The 16,626-nt window shown below is 52.8% G+C and overlaps 3 protein-coding genes across 3 annotated transcripts; 1 reads left to right on the top strand and 2 right to left on the bottom strand.

The window, feature by feature from the left end:
* The first annotated feature begins 12,668 nt into the window (after window positions 1-12,668).
* Window positions 12,669-13,676, top strand: HD553DRAFT_81580 (uncharacterized protein). Its single transcript, XM_046184509.1, has 2 exons — window positions 12,669-12,963; window positions 13,042-13,676. Exons 1-2 carry the CDS (start codon window positions 12,807-12,809, stop codon window positions 13,578-13,580), a joined length of 696 nt encoding a protein of 231 aa, XP_046034686.1. The 5' UTR covers window positions 12,669-12,806; the 3' UTR covers window positions 13,581-13,676.
* On the bottom strand, window positions 13,677-14,834 carry HD553DRAFT_359226 (uncharacterized protein; the record flags this gene model as incomplete). The annotated part of the gene is made up of 2 exons (XM_046183933.1): window positions 13,677-14,693; window positions 14,749-14,834. 2 exons carry the CDS (start codon window positions 14,832-14,834, stop codon window positions 14,117-14,119), a joined length of 663 nt encoding a protein of 220 aa, XP_046034685.1. The 3' UTR covers window positions 13,677-14,116.
* A 318-nt stretch (window positions 14,835-15,152) lies between these two features.
* Window positions 15,153-16,491, bottom strand: HD553DRAFT_315544 (uncharacterized protein). The gene is made up of 4 exons (XM_046180501.1): window positions 16,359-16,491; window positions 16,078-16,285; window positions 15,474-16,016; window positions 15,153-15,403 (listed from the first exon to the last, which is right to left on the bottom strand). Exons 2-4 carry the CDS (start codon window positions 16,155-16,157, stop codon window positions 15,367-15,369), a joined length of 660 nt encoding a protein of 219 aa, XP_046034684.1. The 5' UTR covers window positions 16,158-16,285; window positions 16,359-16,491; the 3' UTR covers window positions 15,153-15,366.
* Window positions 16,492-16,626: the final 135 nt, after the last annotated feature.

Below are 16,626 nucleotides of genomic sequence, written 5' to 3'. Positions count from 1 at the left end.
TCTCGTCCATTTCGATCTGAGCCACGATTGTAGAAGCCTGGAGGTTCTCGATGTGGATATAACCTGTAGCCTGAGGTACCGGATCGTAACACCGCAGTCCTAAGTCCAATGATCGCTGGTGCCAGGGGTACTTCGAGCCATCATGGGGCCGGTAGTAGTCCACCAATGCAAGGTCCAACTTGAGAGGCGCCTCGATATGGTCGACGGAGAGCTCACACTGCAGTAGACTCCGGAGGCGGACCAATTCTCGTCTGCCGTTGTTGTTGACTTTGGCAAGTGCATACTGACCTCGCTTCGTACGACCGTACAAAGCAGAGCAGAATCTGACGAGTGAAGGCCGATCAGGCTCACGAGGGTTGTAATCGGAAAGAACCGAAGGCGCAACACTCACTTGAATCCGTTGAAGATGGCGTGAGTATAGAGCCGATAGCAGTGGCCACGATCGGGAAGAATCGGATCTTCGGAGAACATGAAAGCCCGGTCGACGAAGCGATACTCTGGATGGCATATGGTCACGTATTCCAGAAGTGCCCGGTACCCACCCTGATGTACTAAGTCGACTGGGTAGCCTTTCTGAAACGGTTCAGGAAGACGAATATAATGCGTCGCTGCATTTCCTCGTGCCTCCTCGAGCATAAGGCTGCCCATGACCCGCTTCTTGACTTCGATTAATCTTCGGATGAGCTCCTTCTCCCACTCTGTGGCGTCGGGCGCCGGATTGTTGATGACCGCAGCGATTCGAAGCTCTCTCATCCAGCTTCGAACGAGAGTAGTGGCGAGGTCACGTTCTTTGCCGTTGTGATTTACGTTCGCTAACAAGCCGTTGTTCCTCTCGAAGGCCCATGTTCCGTAACCACTCAATGGACCGTATAATTCGACGAATGTATGGTAGTGCATAGCGATGTGCCAGTTGATCGTAAGGCGGACCCCCAAATTAAGAAGCCGGCGAGAGGCTTGAGAGAGATCCTCTACAGCGTTGCGGGCGTCTCTTACACTCAAAGAGTGTGCGTGTAGAATACGCAGTCCAGCCGCTAATTGTATCCCGGCGAGATACCATTCGTTGCGGTCTCTGGAGACAACAAGAGCGGGACGTGCGTTCCGTCGTCCCCGCGATCCGGCCCGCGAGCCAGCCTGAGAAAGAGATCGACTCCTTGAACGGCGTCCTCCACGACCGCGGCCTCGGGCTGGGGCTGCGTCCCCTTCCTCGGTGTCTTCGCCTGAGTCCTCTTCGAATGTTTCTAGGGAGCCTGGGTCGACGGCCTCTTGTCCTTGATATGGGTCGAGGGGCCGACTGTCGATTTCGGTCGTCCCTTCTCTTCGAAAAGCCGCAAATAAAGCCCCGGGAAGCATTTGTATGACACGCTTCCACTGATCAGCTTTGAGACCGGACCCCGCGTTCTTGCGTGTAGAGGAGAATTGCTTCGCCACTCTCTCCGGTATACGTCCTAAGTGCCCGGGGTACTCGGCAGATTCGAAAAAATCGGTGAAAAGGACTGCCCTGGCTGTTCCATCTACTCTTCCCTCGAATAGGTTGAACCGGAAGAGGAAGTTTATAAAGGACTTGACCAGGCCCAGGAAGGAATTATGCATAGGGTCGACTGGGTTTGAGCGAGCATGCTCGAACTCCGTTGCGTTCATGATGGACGAATGCCTAATGCCGAATTCACGTTCTATAGCGGCTTGTCGTCCTGGATTCGCGTGGTAAGATTCGAAACAGGCGTCGAGCATACGTCCTGCATCCTTCGGAGGGAGGTCTGTCAAACGCACAGCGCGTCAGTCGTGTAAGGGGTATGTATGTTGGGATGACGGACGGGGCATACCTCTCCAGTTGTAGCCCTCGGCGCTATTTATGTCATCCTTCGAAATACCACAGTAGTGGCAGGGGTGCTTGTTGTGGCTCAATCCGACCGAACCGATGAGCTTCTTCGTCGCAGGAATATCTGAAGCGTTCAGAAGAACACGACACTGGACGAATTGCTCCTCCGCCAAGCCCCGAACGTGCGTCATGAATCCCTCTTCACACAGGCGCAAGTCGTCGACGATAGGGTCAAGGACACGATTGAGCGCCGTGGTAGGCGGTTCCTTAGGCCCGGGAATGACGGCGACCAGGAGCGTATATTGTTTCCGAAAGATCAAGTGACGAGGCAGATTTGCTAAGCTGACGTAGATCGCTCCGACCGAGAACCTCGTCATCTCTTTGATAGCGAACCTACGGAGGAGTATTCGCAGTAAGCAAAACGATTTCAGAAGATCCAGGAGACAGCCTACGTACCGATCGAGGTTGACAATAAGCTTCAATCCGAATGGCAGGGAGCTGTGCCGTTGCACGTCCAGTCCGTCTACATGCTGCGATCCAACAGTTCCATCCTCCCTTACTGTGCGTACGCGGTCACACCGACTGCTACGCCACGCAGAACCGTCTGACAGGCCATGAAGCAGCGTTTCGTCCGTCCAGAAGGGTTGATCACGGGGGTAAGGTTCGGCATTGTCGGGCTCCAGGGTATCCCTCTCATCGTCTTGCCGCCAATCCTGAAGGTGCGAGACCACCTCCTTGTCTTGGAGCAACATGGAAAGGCCGAGTGATATCTTAGTATACGGGAGGACTTTGATAGGGAATCGCTGAGTGTTGATCGAAGTGAAGATGTCCTCTTGACACGCTGATCCGTCGGGTAAGACCCGATTACAGGTAGGACTGTCGAGAGAGTAGAGCTCGCTGAGAAGCGTGAGATTCCAGCACTCGTGTCCGGGGCAGACGATGTACCGTGTGATGTAATCGTCGGGATGTACACCTAGACGGCTTTCTGCAGTACGAATGTTCGATGTAGCATCCGGCAAGTCGTCTCCGGTCAAGAGCCGATGGTGCCCTGACATCTGATCCAACATCAGATCCGCAACCTCGTTGGTCACACCCATAGCTTTAGCGTGAGCTGCTACGGTGAAGATATGGCGAGTAGATGGATCGAGATCGTGGTGACGGAGAAGATTGTTGACATGGACTCGGGGGGTGGCTCCACCGAGACCGGGGGATTCGATTCGATAGCGTTCTTCGACAGGATCTGCCAGATTTCGGAAGTTGTTGTCGGCTTGTTCTGGCTCGTCCACTTGTGGAGCTGGATATCGTACAGGCGAATTAGGTTCGAAGGGAGAATCTATGTCTGAGGAGTTGTCCGGGCCGTCGAAGAGATCGAAATTCGCAGGTCCGTCCGGGCCGTCGGGGGGATCGTGGTTTACAGGTTCGTCTGGGCTACTAGATCGAGTTCTGGGGTGTTGGAGAGAACCACTGCTACCTGATTGCTGCTGACGAGCTGCAGCTGTAGCAAGGGCTCTCGTTCCCGGTTCTGGTGCATTGCGTTGGTGACGGTGCCAGGTAGCGTAAGATACCGATTTGCGACCGCCTGGCCACTGCGAGCAAGTGGCACAGGCACAAAACCTCTGTACCAACGATATGGAATTGAGGATGAGAGGCAAGTCTGCAGTTGAGAGAGGAGAAGATCACTGCTTACGTCTCGAGAAGGCGCCATCTTCAACCGCAACCCCCAATTGTCCTCGTTGGCGGAGTTGTCCGAGGTTCGATTCTACATTGAGGAGTGGCCTAGATCGATGGTACACTAGGTCTGACGAATCTACGAAGCTGGTCATGTACACAAGATCTCAATGACATGACCAAGAAGCAGAAGGATGTGGCGAATATCGCCTTTCGTGGCAGACCTTTGCTGCCCAAGTCGCTAAGTCGGAATAGTTCGAACCTTGACATCGTAAACAGGCTCGAAACTCGATCAGTCACGTGATTTAACCCAAACAGGGTGTAGATTAGGTCGTGATTGGCTGGACATCGTTTGGATACAGTTTCGGACTAATATGGGGAGTCTCGATCAGTCTGGTAACTGTTTGGCGTTCAACATCAGTGGAAACTGTTTTGATATCCTGAAACAGCTACGAAACAGTGAGTTTGGTCGATATCTCGAAGACCTAAATTTGCTCCCCGCGCGGAGTGTCAGTGAAGCAATCGACGAGCATTCCCAATCTTGATCCTACATTTTCGCCTGTGTACACCCGATCAAACATAGCAAAATCGATTTTTTTCGGTTGAGATCGACCGTCCAATTTGCACGCCATTCTCTTTCACCTCCACCATCTTCGGAGCCGCGCCGCGCATTCGAACGTTGGACGTTTTGCCGAACGGGGGCCTTGCAACGCATGCCTTCCATTCTTCCATCATCCGGATCTACCCGTCGTCTCTCGTGCTGCTGTTCGCCATGGGTTGTTGTTTGTTGTGATTCGGCGGTCGCGTGCACCATATGAGACCATGACCGACGTTGCGTGTTCTTGATCCCGCGTATACCGCCATGACCGGGAATATGTCGTTTGGATCAGACCTACCTAACGGCGTGTACGGGCCAAGGAGATAGCTTGGACACTTGCAAGACAGTTGGCAAGTCATGATCGCTTCGTGAAGCTTCGACGCGTCGTGTGATGTGTGGTCGCGGATCGTCCGTCCGCCTGTGAGTTTCTGCTCGAAGAAGATTCACACACCGACACAACCTTTTTTCTGTCATCTGAAACATGACGATCCCTTCTGGAAGAAGACGGCGGACGGGGTGCGGAGGGAACTGCACCGCTTTCGGTGAGTTCGGGCACACACACGGCGTCAGGGCGGCACGGAGCGATGGTCGCCGTTTTACGTACACGCGATCGCCTGGTCCTGTTTCGGGGCAACGAGGCAGGACGAGCAGGGGCGCGGACCGGTCGGGGGAAAGGAGCCAGAAGCAGAAGGCGGGAGCAGTCGTGACGAGATCTAGGGTCGGTTTCCCAAACAATGGACGACCCCTCTGCCTTGCCTGGTTTCGACTCAAGAAGGTGAAAAAGGTGTTCGACCCCCTCGCAGCGTCCATCGTCTTTGTCTCTCTCGGTCCCATCACTTCTCACATATTCCCGGCAATTCACACTCGTTTTTAGCTTTATACAGCCTCGCTACACTCACAGGAGTTCACGCGTGGACCGTTTTACCCCCGTTGAGAGGAGTTCTAAACGGGCTAGTTTAGACGCGCCATTTGTTAGGGGACAAATCTCTAAACGGGGGGGTACACGCGGTCACTTTAACCCCCGTTCCATGCCAGTTTATGTCGCTTTGTAGACCGGTCTCAACCGCACTCTAAACGGGCTTCGAACACGGTCTTATTGTTCTCGATTATTTGTATCCGCACCCCCGTACGCGTCGCCCCCCCCCCCCTCATACTCGACCGAGAAGCTCGAATCGACTTACAACTTACTACATACTACTCGAAATCGTTATTTGTCTATAAAACATCAAACAAAGTCTTTACGAACCTCTTACTAGCCCATACGAACCCCCTTACGACCCCCTTAACGTTACTATCTTTTTTTACGACCTCTCAAGATGCCTGCCGCCGTAAGTTCTCGATGTTGTTGTTTTGGGCTTCTCGGAAGGTGTTATCGAGCCTGAACAATCCCCGTTTGATGTTTGTTTCTGTCTATAGCCTAAGACTACCATCAAGGACCTCGTGAGCCTATGAGATCGTTCTGTTTGACTGCTTACTGATCGTGATCCACGGTCACACCCATCTTGACAGTTTAACACCCGTTCCACCCCCTACGAGAAGCCTGCCGACCTCGCCGCCGCCAAGACCCGGTTCGACAAGAGCCTAAGGTCCGTCAACAAGTTGGTCGAGAAGGTGTCTGATGCGGTCGGTTTGATGGCCGAAGGGAGGGAGGTTGAGAAGTTGCAGACGAAGGAGTTGGTGTCGACGTTGAAGCAGACGCTTCCTGTTCTCGGAGTCGTTGCGGCTGGGTTGGGGGAGATTCAGGGGACTTTGGTGGGCGTTCAGGCCCTGTTTGGTGAGCTCGACGAGCGCTACGAGGAGATCGAGAGGCTCCGCAAGCGAGTCGACGACTGCGAGGACAAGGCGGAATCGGCCGTCGAACAGGCCTCGAAGCCACTCGTTGGGGAGATGAACGCTGCTGGTGTCCTCCAGCTTCTTTACGGCAACCCTGAGTTCGCCAAACTCGTTCGGGACATCACCGGCAGCGCCCGCGCCTCGACCCCGACCAACGCCCAATCGGGGCCCGTTGGTGCTTCGTCGTCGTCGTCGCCGAAGAAGAAGGAGAAGGCCGGGAGGAACAAGGTTCTGGAAGTAAGCCTATTCTTGCTTGTGATGCATACGTTTAGACCCCGTTTAACCCTCGTTTTGCAGGCACACGCTCACCACACGGTGAAGCTTCTCGTCGGGATGAAGACGAAGTTAACCGGCACCCACCCGGAGTGGAAAAACGACGGTTTAGACCCCGCTGTCTTCCCCGTTCCTCGCGGCGACGGTCGACAGACCGTCAAGATCACTCGACCGGAAGGGAAGGTGACGTTTTGGCGCCCTGACTGGAAGAACGTGAAGAAGCCGTGAGTCCCTAAACGCACTCCAAACGGACCCAACTAACGTGTATCAAAACAGGGAATGGGCACCCTTCATCGACGCCTGCGTGGCCAACGTCAAGAACGATTGGGAGGAGTTCAACGGGGATCAACCGGTCCCTGGACGGGATACGATAGTCACCGCTATCTATAAGTACGCGGAGACGATTCGGACCAAGGCCGGTCGAGCCCCCCAGAACTCTGAGGCTGGTGGAGAGTCGAGGGTGACGTGGTCGGACCGTCAATCGTTGAAAGTCAGTCCCGTTTAACCCCTGTTTGATGCCCGTTTCTGTTTTCTAAGATCCTTCTTCATCTCCGTATAGACCTGCGCCGACCGAGAGAAGATGTGGGGGAAATCGATCCTCCATGACTGTCAAAAAAGGGCCGTTTATAGGTACTTAAGGCAGAGGTGCTTCGCACCGTCGTTCTACAAGGCCGACGAGCCAGGACTTGACGCGAGGTACCCCGGGGTTCCCGACATGGAACGGCCCGCGAACGGGGATCAAGAGGCCGAGGATATCGGGGTCGACGCGTGGCAAACGTACCGGCGGATCGTACTCGGTAAGGAGAAGGCCGAGAAGGCTTGGGAGGTCGTTTGGCCGAGTTGGATGTCCGACGAGGTATGTTCCAGCCTGTTCAGACCCCGTTAAGATACCGATTGTGTTTGAGTACTTACTCGATAACATTATCTCTTCCTCTTCCTCTCGTTCGATACTCTGCCTCGTCAACCCCCATCAAACACACCATCAACCACCTACATCAGGCTATCAAAGCGGCCAGTGTCATCGATCGGGAGTTCGCGGTCACTCAAGAGGGGAAGCAAGCGACCTGGCGCAACCGTTGGTGTGGTCCCCGACGCTTCTGGCCCATAACGGACCTCAAACGGGACGACTTGGCGCCCCCTTCGGCCAACGACTCGAACGTCCCCAACGAGAGCGACCCGAGGCTGTGGGTGATTTACCGGTCGATGATTCGCCAGGACGTTCGGACGAAGATCCAGACCCAGAAGCCCGAACTTTGGGCCCGTATATACCCCGATCCGATACCGTCTGCGAACGACGCCGCGATGAAGAGTCTCGACGAGTGGCTCGAGGAGGGCGCGAACGTCGCCATTCGGGACACGATCGGGGTCTATCAGAGCCCGGTTGGGGCCACTTTAAACTCGTTCGAGCTCAAGGCCGCCGCCATCCAATTCTACAAGGAGGATACCGGCGTCACCTGCACTTGAGGTTCGTGCGAGCAGTGGGGTCTGAACTGACACTAAACGGGCCGAGTCAGCGGCGATACGACGACGTGTTTTTTCTTGTGTTCGACTTACGTTACGGCCTTTTTTCACGACCAAGTAAGTATACGACGTCTTTTCTCACGACGATATGGGGGCCAACGCAGGCAATAGAGGCGGGTTTAGAGCCCGTTTTATAATGTTAACTTACGAGGTGCTGTGTCTTTTTACGAGTTCTTTACGACATGTATCAATATCTGTTTGTAGCATATATAGAAGTCTTTGGGGTCCGATTAATGAGCGTTCGATGTCCGTTCAGACGTTTTGAGCGCTCACCTGAGAAGCGATCACTTATCTGCTATAAGATACTAAGCTCGTAAGCGATTCCGAATCGATTTATCATGATTAACTAGAAGGCCTCAAACGGTACCCAAACGAACAACAAGACGGCCTGTTTGATGAGAAAGTCTTTTCACTGGCTCGATCAAGTCGGATCAAGTCAGACCCTAGTGCAAGGAATACTAGCCCATACTAAACGGGGGTCATTCAGGGTTGGATTGGCCCGCATTGATCGCAAGGTGACGGGTCTCAAGGCAGTGAGAGTGTGTGTATTCAGTTCCCAACAACAAGGCTCCTCTTCGAACTGGTTGGGTTCCCACATTTGTACACCCAGATTGGGGCTACATAAGAGGGTGGTTAACACGAAGCTGTGAGAGTGATTGGTCGATTGATACTGACTGATCTGAGTAGACGTGCTCGGTCTCTCCCCTGTAAGCAATGCTTCTACGGCCTAGAAGCAGTACAAACTCCCGCGATTGACCCCCGTTTGTGGCAGCCTTCACCGTAAGGATGTTATCCAGCAATATCAAGGATGGCGAGTCATAGGTACAGTAAAGTACGTTGCGAGAGGGCTGATAAATGGCCATTCGATCCCTGAACGACTCCAAGTTGGCAGTTGTAGGATCAGCCTTCAAATTCCACGTATTGAAGCCTTTGTAATGGGTGTCCAATCGGGCATGTTTCTTGACCATTCGTTGGATGAAATAGGTGTTGTCCAAGTCTTCCCCTTGAGGTACTTCAGCCCCTCGTTCACGGAAGGCGTAAGTAACATTCCCGTCATTTTGTTCACTGTTCATGAGAGTTTGGAGTACGATAGGACGCAGGTTGGGTTCAAGATAGGACAGCGGTGCTGGAGTAACCTTCAGTGGACCAAGAAGTCGGCCGTTCAGGGACCGATAAACGCCAGCTTCTACTTGGGCTGCGTCGGCTTGCATCTCGGCATAGAGCTCTGAAGCAGATGACCCACGAGCCTGGTCGTTCTTTAGGAAACCTGACTGGAACGAGGCCAGTTTGAGTACCGCTTCTTGATCTTCTGGATGTTCTGTGTAGCGTGACAGGACTGATTGTATGAGACCGGCTGTACTGGCCTTTAAACGGGCATTGATTGCAGTAATTTCGAGGGTCTTTTTGTTGGTGTTGCCATTCTTGATGCACTTGCCGCATCGCTCGCCACACATACACCAGTGCGAGTAGATAGGCCCATGCGCCCTGATGTCGTCTATAATGTGTATTAACTGGTGTAGGTTACGGGTGGCTCTAAGGCCCGGTCGGATCTTAAGGGCCAGAGGTACCAAGCGCTTGATCAACTTCTCCGCTTCTTGCAGCTGTATCTCACTGATTTCGGGCCTGATTAAGACCAGATTGATGCCCGATAGTAGAAGCAGCATCTCGACCTCTTCTGGGGTGATCCGAGTATTTGACTTTCCCCTATTGGTGGTGTTTCGGGCCTCGTTCGAGCGGGATAAGAGGGCAATTTCGGGGAGAATCAATGGGACATAAAACTCCATGAAGCACCGCCACTGAACGGCCGACATTGACCCCCCTTTGAGGTCCGAAAATGTCGATGGCAGACGTGGGAAGACAGATCGATTGCTAGGCGTAATCACCTGTGCAGATGTATTGAAACTCAGCATAAACGCACATTAAACGGTCCTTTAAAGTTCCACTCACAGTGCCGATTGTATCTTTGATCAAAGACAACTGATGGGCTGTCAGAGTCAATGGTTTATCACCGACTCGATCATCCAGTCGTAGGGTAGCAACGCGGGGGGGACGGGGCCCAAACAGGCCTTGCGAACCACGTGTAGAGCCCTCTCCATTTGACTCCACATCATCAGTCTCAGTTTCCGATGCCGATCGATTTCCAGACTCAACCGGGCCTTTGTCGGTCTTGTATTCGCCCTGAACAACGCATGATCGCCAAAGAGTCTTGTTCACGCCCAAGAGGATGTTGTGCATGGCATCGAAAACGCCAGCAACTGCAGTCGCCACGTAGGGGAGCAGATACAGGGCGCTCAAGTGGCCCGGTGAAGGCCTGTTTTGAGGTAGATTGGCTACACGTTGTGCAGCTAGCCTGCTGAAAGGCATGGGGCGATGAGCGGGGGGTATTCGGGCCCCTAACTCGCGCGGTTGAGACCTGTGTGTTTCCCGACCTGCGTCAAACAAGATTTGAAGATTTCTTTGGCGTTCTTCGTGCTCTAAACGGGCCTCTTCGACCGCCGCTGCCACTCGGGTTTCACTCTCTAGAAAATCACGAGCCTGTTTGACCGAATCTCTAGGCTCCCCAACTGGAACAGCCGTCAGCGATACATGTGAAACTGGAACGAGGATCAAACGCACCTTGATTGGCCGCAAAACCATCCTCAGTAAGGGTGCATCGCGTACAAATGTGATCCTTCGACATCTGTCCGGTAAACCCAGCGAGCGACGTGAAGGCTGGCCTATCACAACTGATTGTGGCCAGATAAATGCGACATAAGACCCCGTCTGGGTGCTTTGGCGTCCTGATCAAAACTGGCTTTTCCCAAGTCCGACGAAGTTGCATGATGATCGGAAGCATGAATTGCCAAAGGGTCATTTTACTGGGTTCTTTCGGGCCTGTTAAGAGTACGTTTAAACCCAATGTACACGAATGGCTAGCGATCAACAAAGCTTACCTGGAGTCAAACCGCAACACATAACCATGGCCTGAAGCCCCCTCATTGACTGCGGAAGATTGCCCATTTGGAGTAGGATTGGGCCGACAGAATATCCAGGTCCATGCGATGACGAGTTGATGTTGAGCCAGTCGAGAGACAGATTCACAAATATCTCTTTTACCCCTTCAAACGGGCCCTGATCCACCCTGTTCCCGTCAGGATCGAGCAGTGAATGTAAATATGAGCCATCCGTCTGGTCCCGGTAGATTTTCAGGTCGGGGTAATCATGTTTAGCCAGTTGGGTGTCGACCTCGTGCCTTTCACGCCAGTTAAAGGCCAGTTCTTCTACCCCTGGGTATGCTAGCAGTCTCTCAATCTCGCTGGTGAGGGGAAGTGTCGGAAATACTGCAGGGGTAGATGGTCCTCTAGTTGAGCCCGGTTGGGCCCAGTCTAGGCCGCACTTCGGGCACTTCTCTACCCCCTGCAAAGCCCCAGCGGCAGTCGACATCGTGGTAATTTCATACAGCACTGCTTGACAGTCCTTGTTTGGGCAAACAGGATGGGCGATTGTAGACAGATCGATGCCCATTCGCTTGCGGACTGTTTTGAGAGTTTGTGCGGGCGAGTCGTCGATGATCTGCTCGTCGGTGAAGTCTCTTCGGGCCTTTAACAGTGTCATATTGGCCACACAAATCATGGCTTTGAGGGCGTATTCTGCTTTATCCCTAGGTACGCCGACAGCCTCCAGCGTAAGCGATACCGTGTAGATGAACCTTTCGACAAAAGGCAAATCGGCCGTTTGTTGGTCGCTAATCAGACCTGATAAAGGCTGACTAAGGGGGCTGTCTTGCAAGCACTGAGGAATATCGTTCGGCCAGATGTCGATCACGTCGTGTAGACCAGGAGCTGTGTGCAGTGCTGGGCCGGTTTGGTCCGTTTGATGGTCATTTGAGGACCGTTCCACATCAGGATTGATGTTCTCGGGGAAGTCATTGAAGGCCCGAAGATGATCACCCAGGGACATTTCTGCTGGTGCTTCAAACGGTGTATCAACACCCTCTGATTGGGGTGTAATAGGCCGCATTTCTGGCTCTTCTGGCTCAGGGGGAGCTGGAGGGGGGTGAGTCGCTGCGGCGAGTCGATCCAGATCTCTCTGCCTGGCAAATTCCCGGTTGTCAATCAGGGTCCATTCGGCCACTGAATGGGCGTAATAAGTCCGTCCTAAGATAGCGACGCCGCCCGGTCCACATTTGGTACAGTAGCACTTGCCAAATTTTCGCTTTGGCTGATGCTGGTAATCAGTGGGGGTTCAGAGAGGCCCGTTTGACGACCATCTAGCGTACCACTCGTTTCAATATCTCGTCCAACCCAAGTGACAACGGGTACTGTTGATCCCACCTTGGAGCGTTGTGTCTAAAGCCGCTCATTGTTGTCAGTTTGAGGTGGGTTTAGAGTACCTTTGTAGGTCGATTACTAGGATTTGGTACAAGTGGTAAAGTGAGAGGTATGAACGTATGAACATAGTTGGTCTTACATGAATGTAGAACAGGTCAAATACATGCCCGGTTAGGCCCCAAACAAGGCTGACGTAAGCTTGACTTTTGATAAGCCCTAAACGGACCCCAAACGGGGTTTAGTTCGCGACATGAAAATTGCGGAAATTTGCGGAGAGGGCTGGAAAAAAGTCATTTCTAAACGGGCATCAAACGGACCGCGCGTAACGTCTAAACGGGCCCCTCGCCCCGCTGTGACTTCGACAGTCTACATCAATCCCAATCGCTACTCGACGGAACAACGTCACCTCAACCCCATTTTCTTACCCCGCGCCGCGTAAATACAAACCCGACAACCCAGGCATTTTCACCTTGCCAACCTCGTCACATTATCGGCACCCTCTTGACATAATCGACAATCACACGCTCTTCGACTCGCAGCACAGCACCAGGTTCGACCTTGCTTGGCCTAGCGTTCGCTTCATAAACATAGCCTCATTCATAAACCTATTCTCGATTATCGACCATACCTTTGCCCATTCCGTAGGATAGGATTCAGGACGTAACCTACCCTCGATCTACCTCGTTCATAACAAACCGAACAACCCGAAAGCATTTCAGCTTTCGACCGGTTCCATCCAGTACATCGACATTACCCCTGTCTTTGTCTTATAACGCATCCTCCCGCAATGTCCAACTCGGAATCCACCCCTGGCTCTGAGCGAAGAAACCTCTTGTTCAACCTGGTCATGTTCACCATTACCGGACTCGTGCTGGTGGTCTATACGTGCACTTTCATCTCGCACATCTTGGCCGGATTAGCGAGCAGCCTGACGGACGAGTTACGTGAGTCCGAGCGCCGTCTCAACATGCCATTCTTGTTCGCGCCGACTGACCTGACCTGTATTTACCTCAATCACACAGTTTTGCTCGCTATGATCTGTTGCGCGGGCTTCTATGGGATCGCTCTGAATCAATCGTACCAGACGTACGTGCGTACCAACGGATCATCGTTCTCTATCGGACCTTTTACTATCCTATCGACCTCGATCCTCCCCTCTTCCGCGACCTTTGTCGCCCCTCCGACGCCCATGACCACCTCCCAAGAGTCATCCCAAGCGACTTTCGAGCGATTCTCGCCGAAGATGGATACCCCTGGCATGATGTACGACGTGACGCCGCGTCAGAGCTTTGATGCTACCGTCTGCCCGCCCACACCCGACAGCGTCGCGTCCAACCAGACCCCTATGCTTGTCACCCCGCATATGGATGCGCTTTACTACAAGTCGGCCGAGCAGGAGACTCCATCGCGGATGTCTGCCAAGATCAACCGATACCGACTCGGTGGCCTCAATGGCGGGCGGGGCAAGCCAGGGTTCGAGGACGTCGAGAAGGGCCCTGAGATGTACGGGCTCGGTATGGGAGACATTGGCAGCGACGAACCTCAGGGCGTCAGGCCGTAAAGTGAGGAAAGCATCAATCAGGAGCTCATACGCGAGCCATTCCCCTTTCCCACCTCTCCTCCCGTAACCCCCGGAACCCTGCCTTGCCTTCAATACGGCGACGTAGCGGATGGACGATATGGACCTCACAAGCGATCGCGCTTATCGGTCCAACGACGTTGACGAACACAAGACGAAGGGTACAGCCCTATCATGGACAATATTTTCTACATCATTATTACGAATCAACTTGCTATACACATACTCGTATATCCCGCTTCCCTTATCTTCCCCCCCCCCCACCTGTGTGCGAATCTACCCACCTCCACGTTGAGTACTCGACAGTCCCACCTTGTATCTAGCCTCCGGCCTCTTGCATATCCATCACATTGGGAAGAACAGGATAACGAGTGCCGAGCCCAGGCTGTTATCGTTTCTGTCGACAAAACTCGTTTCGCAGCCTAAGCCTGTTGGCGCTAGTTGAATGCTTTGCTGCTGTTGAAGAGTGGACGATTGGGATATAAAACCGGTTTGTAAACGGAACCTCTGATGACGCACTAGGTAGGAAACATGAATTCAGGTTCTACCATCCTCCAATCGAACTTTTCCTGGTTGCCGGGAGGATAGCGTCTTGCGACGGCCTTTGTCAGTGAACTGTACGCCTCTAGACCGAGCTCTTGGATAACCGCCCAAGAGAACTTTTCAGGCCTTTCCGTCTTGCCGAAACGATATACGGCGTAACGTGCCAAAGCTCCGAGTTTGAGGGCAACCGCCACTTGATAGACCTTGAAGGCAGATTTCTCGCTCTTTTCGACGCCGTCCCAAAGGACTTGCATCAATAGTCGAGGTACTAGGGCCAGGTCGTACTTGTCGGCCAGAGTAACGAGGTTCTTCAAACGGGCGACAGGATGGTCATCCAGCTTCACAGGTTCTTTGTGATTTTCCAAGAGATTGAACATCAAGCGCATCGATTCAGCATCGTCATCGACCGGGATCGTGTCTTCCGGGATCCTATCTTCATCTTGATCAGATGTGGTTTTCCGCTTCTTCCCCACTGGTTGAGATGAACCGGATGGTATCTGTGACTCGATCGCCGAGGCATTGCCAACCTCTAGCATGTCGCGAAACACAGGACTAGTTGTAGATGTGAGCGAACGGCCACTAGCTGACTGTCGCAAGAAGTACTTACCTTAAGAGAAGGATCCCCCTCGTAACGACCACCTCTTTGTCCTGCTGGCACCTCAAGGTGAAAGTCTGCTCATATGTTTCTTCCATTTCTGTAATGATTGGGATTGAGCAATGAACACGGAAGAATGGCAAGATGTGTATGATTCGAGCAGAAGACTCTCATCGTCCATAAACACCGCGTTCTTGCCCAGACTTACTGCGTTCGATCGAGCTCCACGTCAGCGTCGTACTAGCAGAAATCCGATAGCTTCGGCAGTGTGACAAGAACTCAGGGTGGATGGAGGCGAGAAATAGCAGTAGTGTATTTCTTTAGTTCAGTTTGAAGTATTTTGGGGTTTGAGGTGATTCAGACTCGGACTTGAGCGAAGGTCGGGCTTGTCATGAGTAAAGTCACGTGATAGCGTTCGTAATGGTTGATCTCCTTTAATATGGGCAAGAAGCAAGGTCGTCGAAATACATGAATGTTCATAAGGATGATAAGACACGTCGTAAATCAGGCTTTCGTAAAACGATCACTCTGCGATCGATGCGTAAGGTTGTAGCGATATCTGTTATTTCCCCCAGGAATTATCGGTCGTCTGATTCTCTCTCCAGCTCTGTAAACTCTCTCTCGGTCAAACTACTCAGAAGGCGAGTCTACCGGCTGTTCGTCCCATCTATGAACGATAGTCGGCTCAGGTATCAGTCAGGACAAGTCGGCTGAGAGGTAGATGCGCTAAAACTCACTCGGCAGGTAGCTCGAGATGGTCCGCAACCTTGTCCCAGGCGAATGGTTTGCACTTCTCGCACGCCTGAATCAGATAATACCATGCCCTGAACCCCACGAACTCCACAACTCCTAGCGACCAGGTTACCGGTAGAGTTTTTCTCCTCCCACACGCATAGTCTCCATATGTGCGCGCGGCGTATCGAGCGAGAGCCCCGTGCTTGAGCTCGATGGCGGCTGAAAACACCCGTAATGCGCTCCCACCGCCTTCTGCGGCCCGTTCCCAAAGGGATCCGAGAAATATTGATTCGTAAAGGGAGTAGTCGTACTTGTCCGCAATTTCCAGCGTCTTTAGCCACGTAGAGACGTTCCAAACTCTGATATTCGAGCTCTTCGGATTGGCGAGAAGTGAGAACATGCATTCTAAAGTGGCAGCGTCATCATCAACGGGGATTTCTTCCTGTGCCTTTTCGATTCGCGGTCTCTTCTTGGGGCGTTCATTGTCGTCATTCCTTCCCACCGTTGAACTCTCTCCGATATCCATCATGTCTCTGAATACGGGACTGAGCATTTGCAAGACGTCAATTTTTAGCGCTCGGAGCTAACGACCCGTCGGAAGCTCACCTGAGCATCAGGATCTTCCGAGTGACCTCCACTGAACCACCCCTCGGGCATCGTAGCGTCCATTTTTGCTCGTCATCCATGGTCGAAAGACTCGACTGAGAGCCTTCTCCAGTCGCTAGCGGAGCCGTATATAGATGCTGATGGTTCAGATCGTTCGCGACCAGGCTGATGAGACAGAATTCCGTTCCGCAAGTAGTCGGCCCAAAAACTTTCAATGTAATCAAGTATCTAAGCTCTATCATTAGTGTACTGACGAGAATGTCTATCGATCTGTTACTTACAATTAATGTTGTTTGGTCAAGCTGATGGCCCGCTTGACTCGCTCCTGAGCTGATGACCACGGCCGAATTGCGGGTATTCGCAAACAATCTAACGCCGAGCTTGATTGGTAATTAGCGGATAACCTGATGGAAGAAGCCTGTTACCGGTCAGAGGCAGTGGGAGAACGTTGAGAATGTCTTTGACGAACTCGTCCTTGATGCCTGTCCGGAGTCGACCGACCCATTTGATCACGTGATCGTTGTTGATCCCTCTGCCGACCTGATTCAT

This window comes from Filobasidium floriforme (assembly GCF_021052385.1).
Source record: "Filobasidium floriforme strain CBS 6241 chromosome Unknown HD553scaffold_18, whole genome shotgun sequence".
Taxonomy (NCBI): Eukaryota; Fungi; Basidiomycota; class Tremellomycetes; order Filobasidiales; family Filobasidiaceae; genus Filobasidium; species Filobasidium floriforme.
This window is presented reverse-complemented; position numbering and strand designations above follow the sequence as displayed.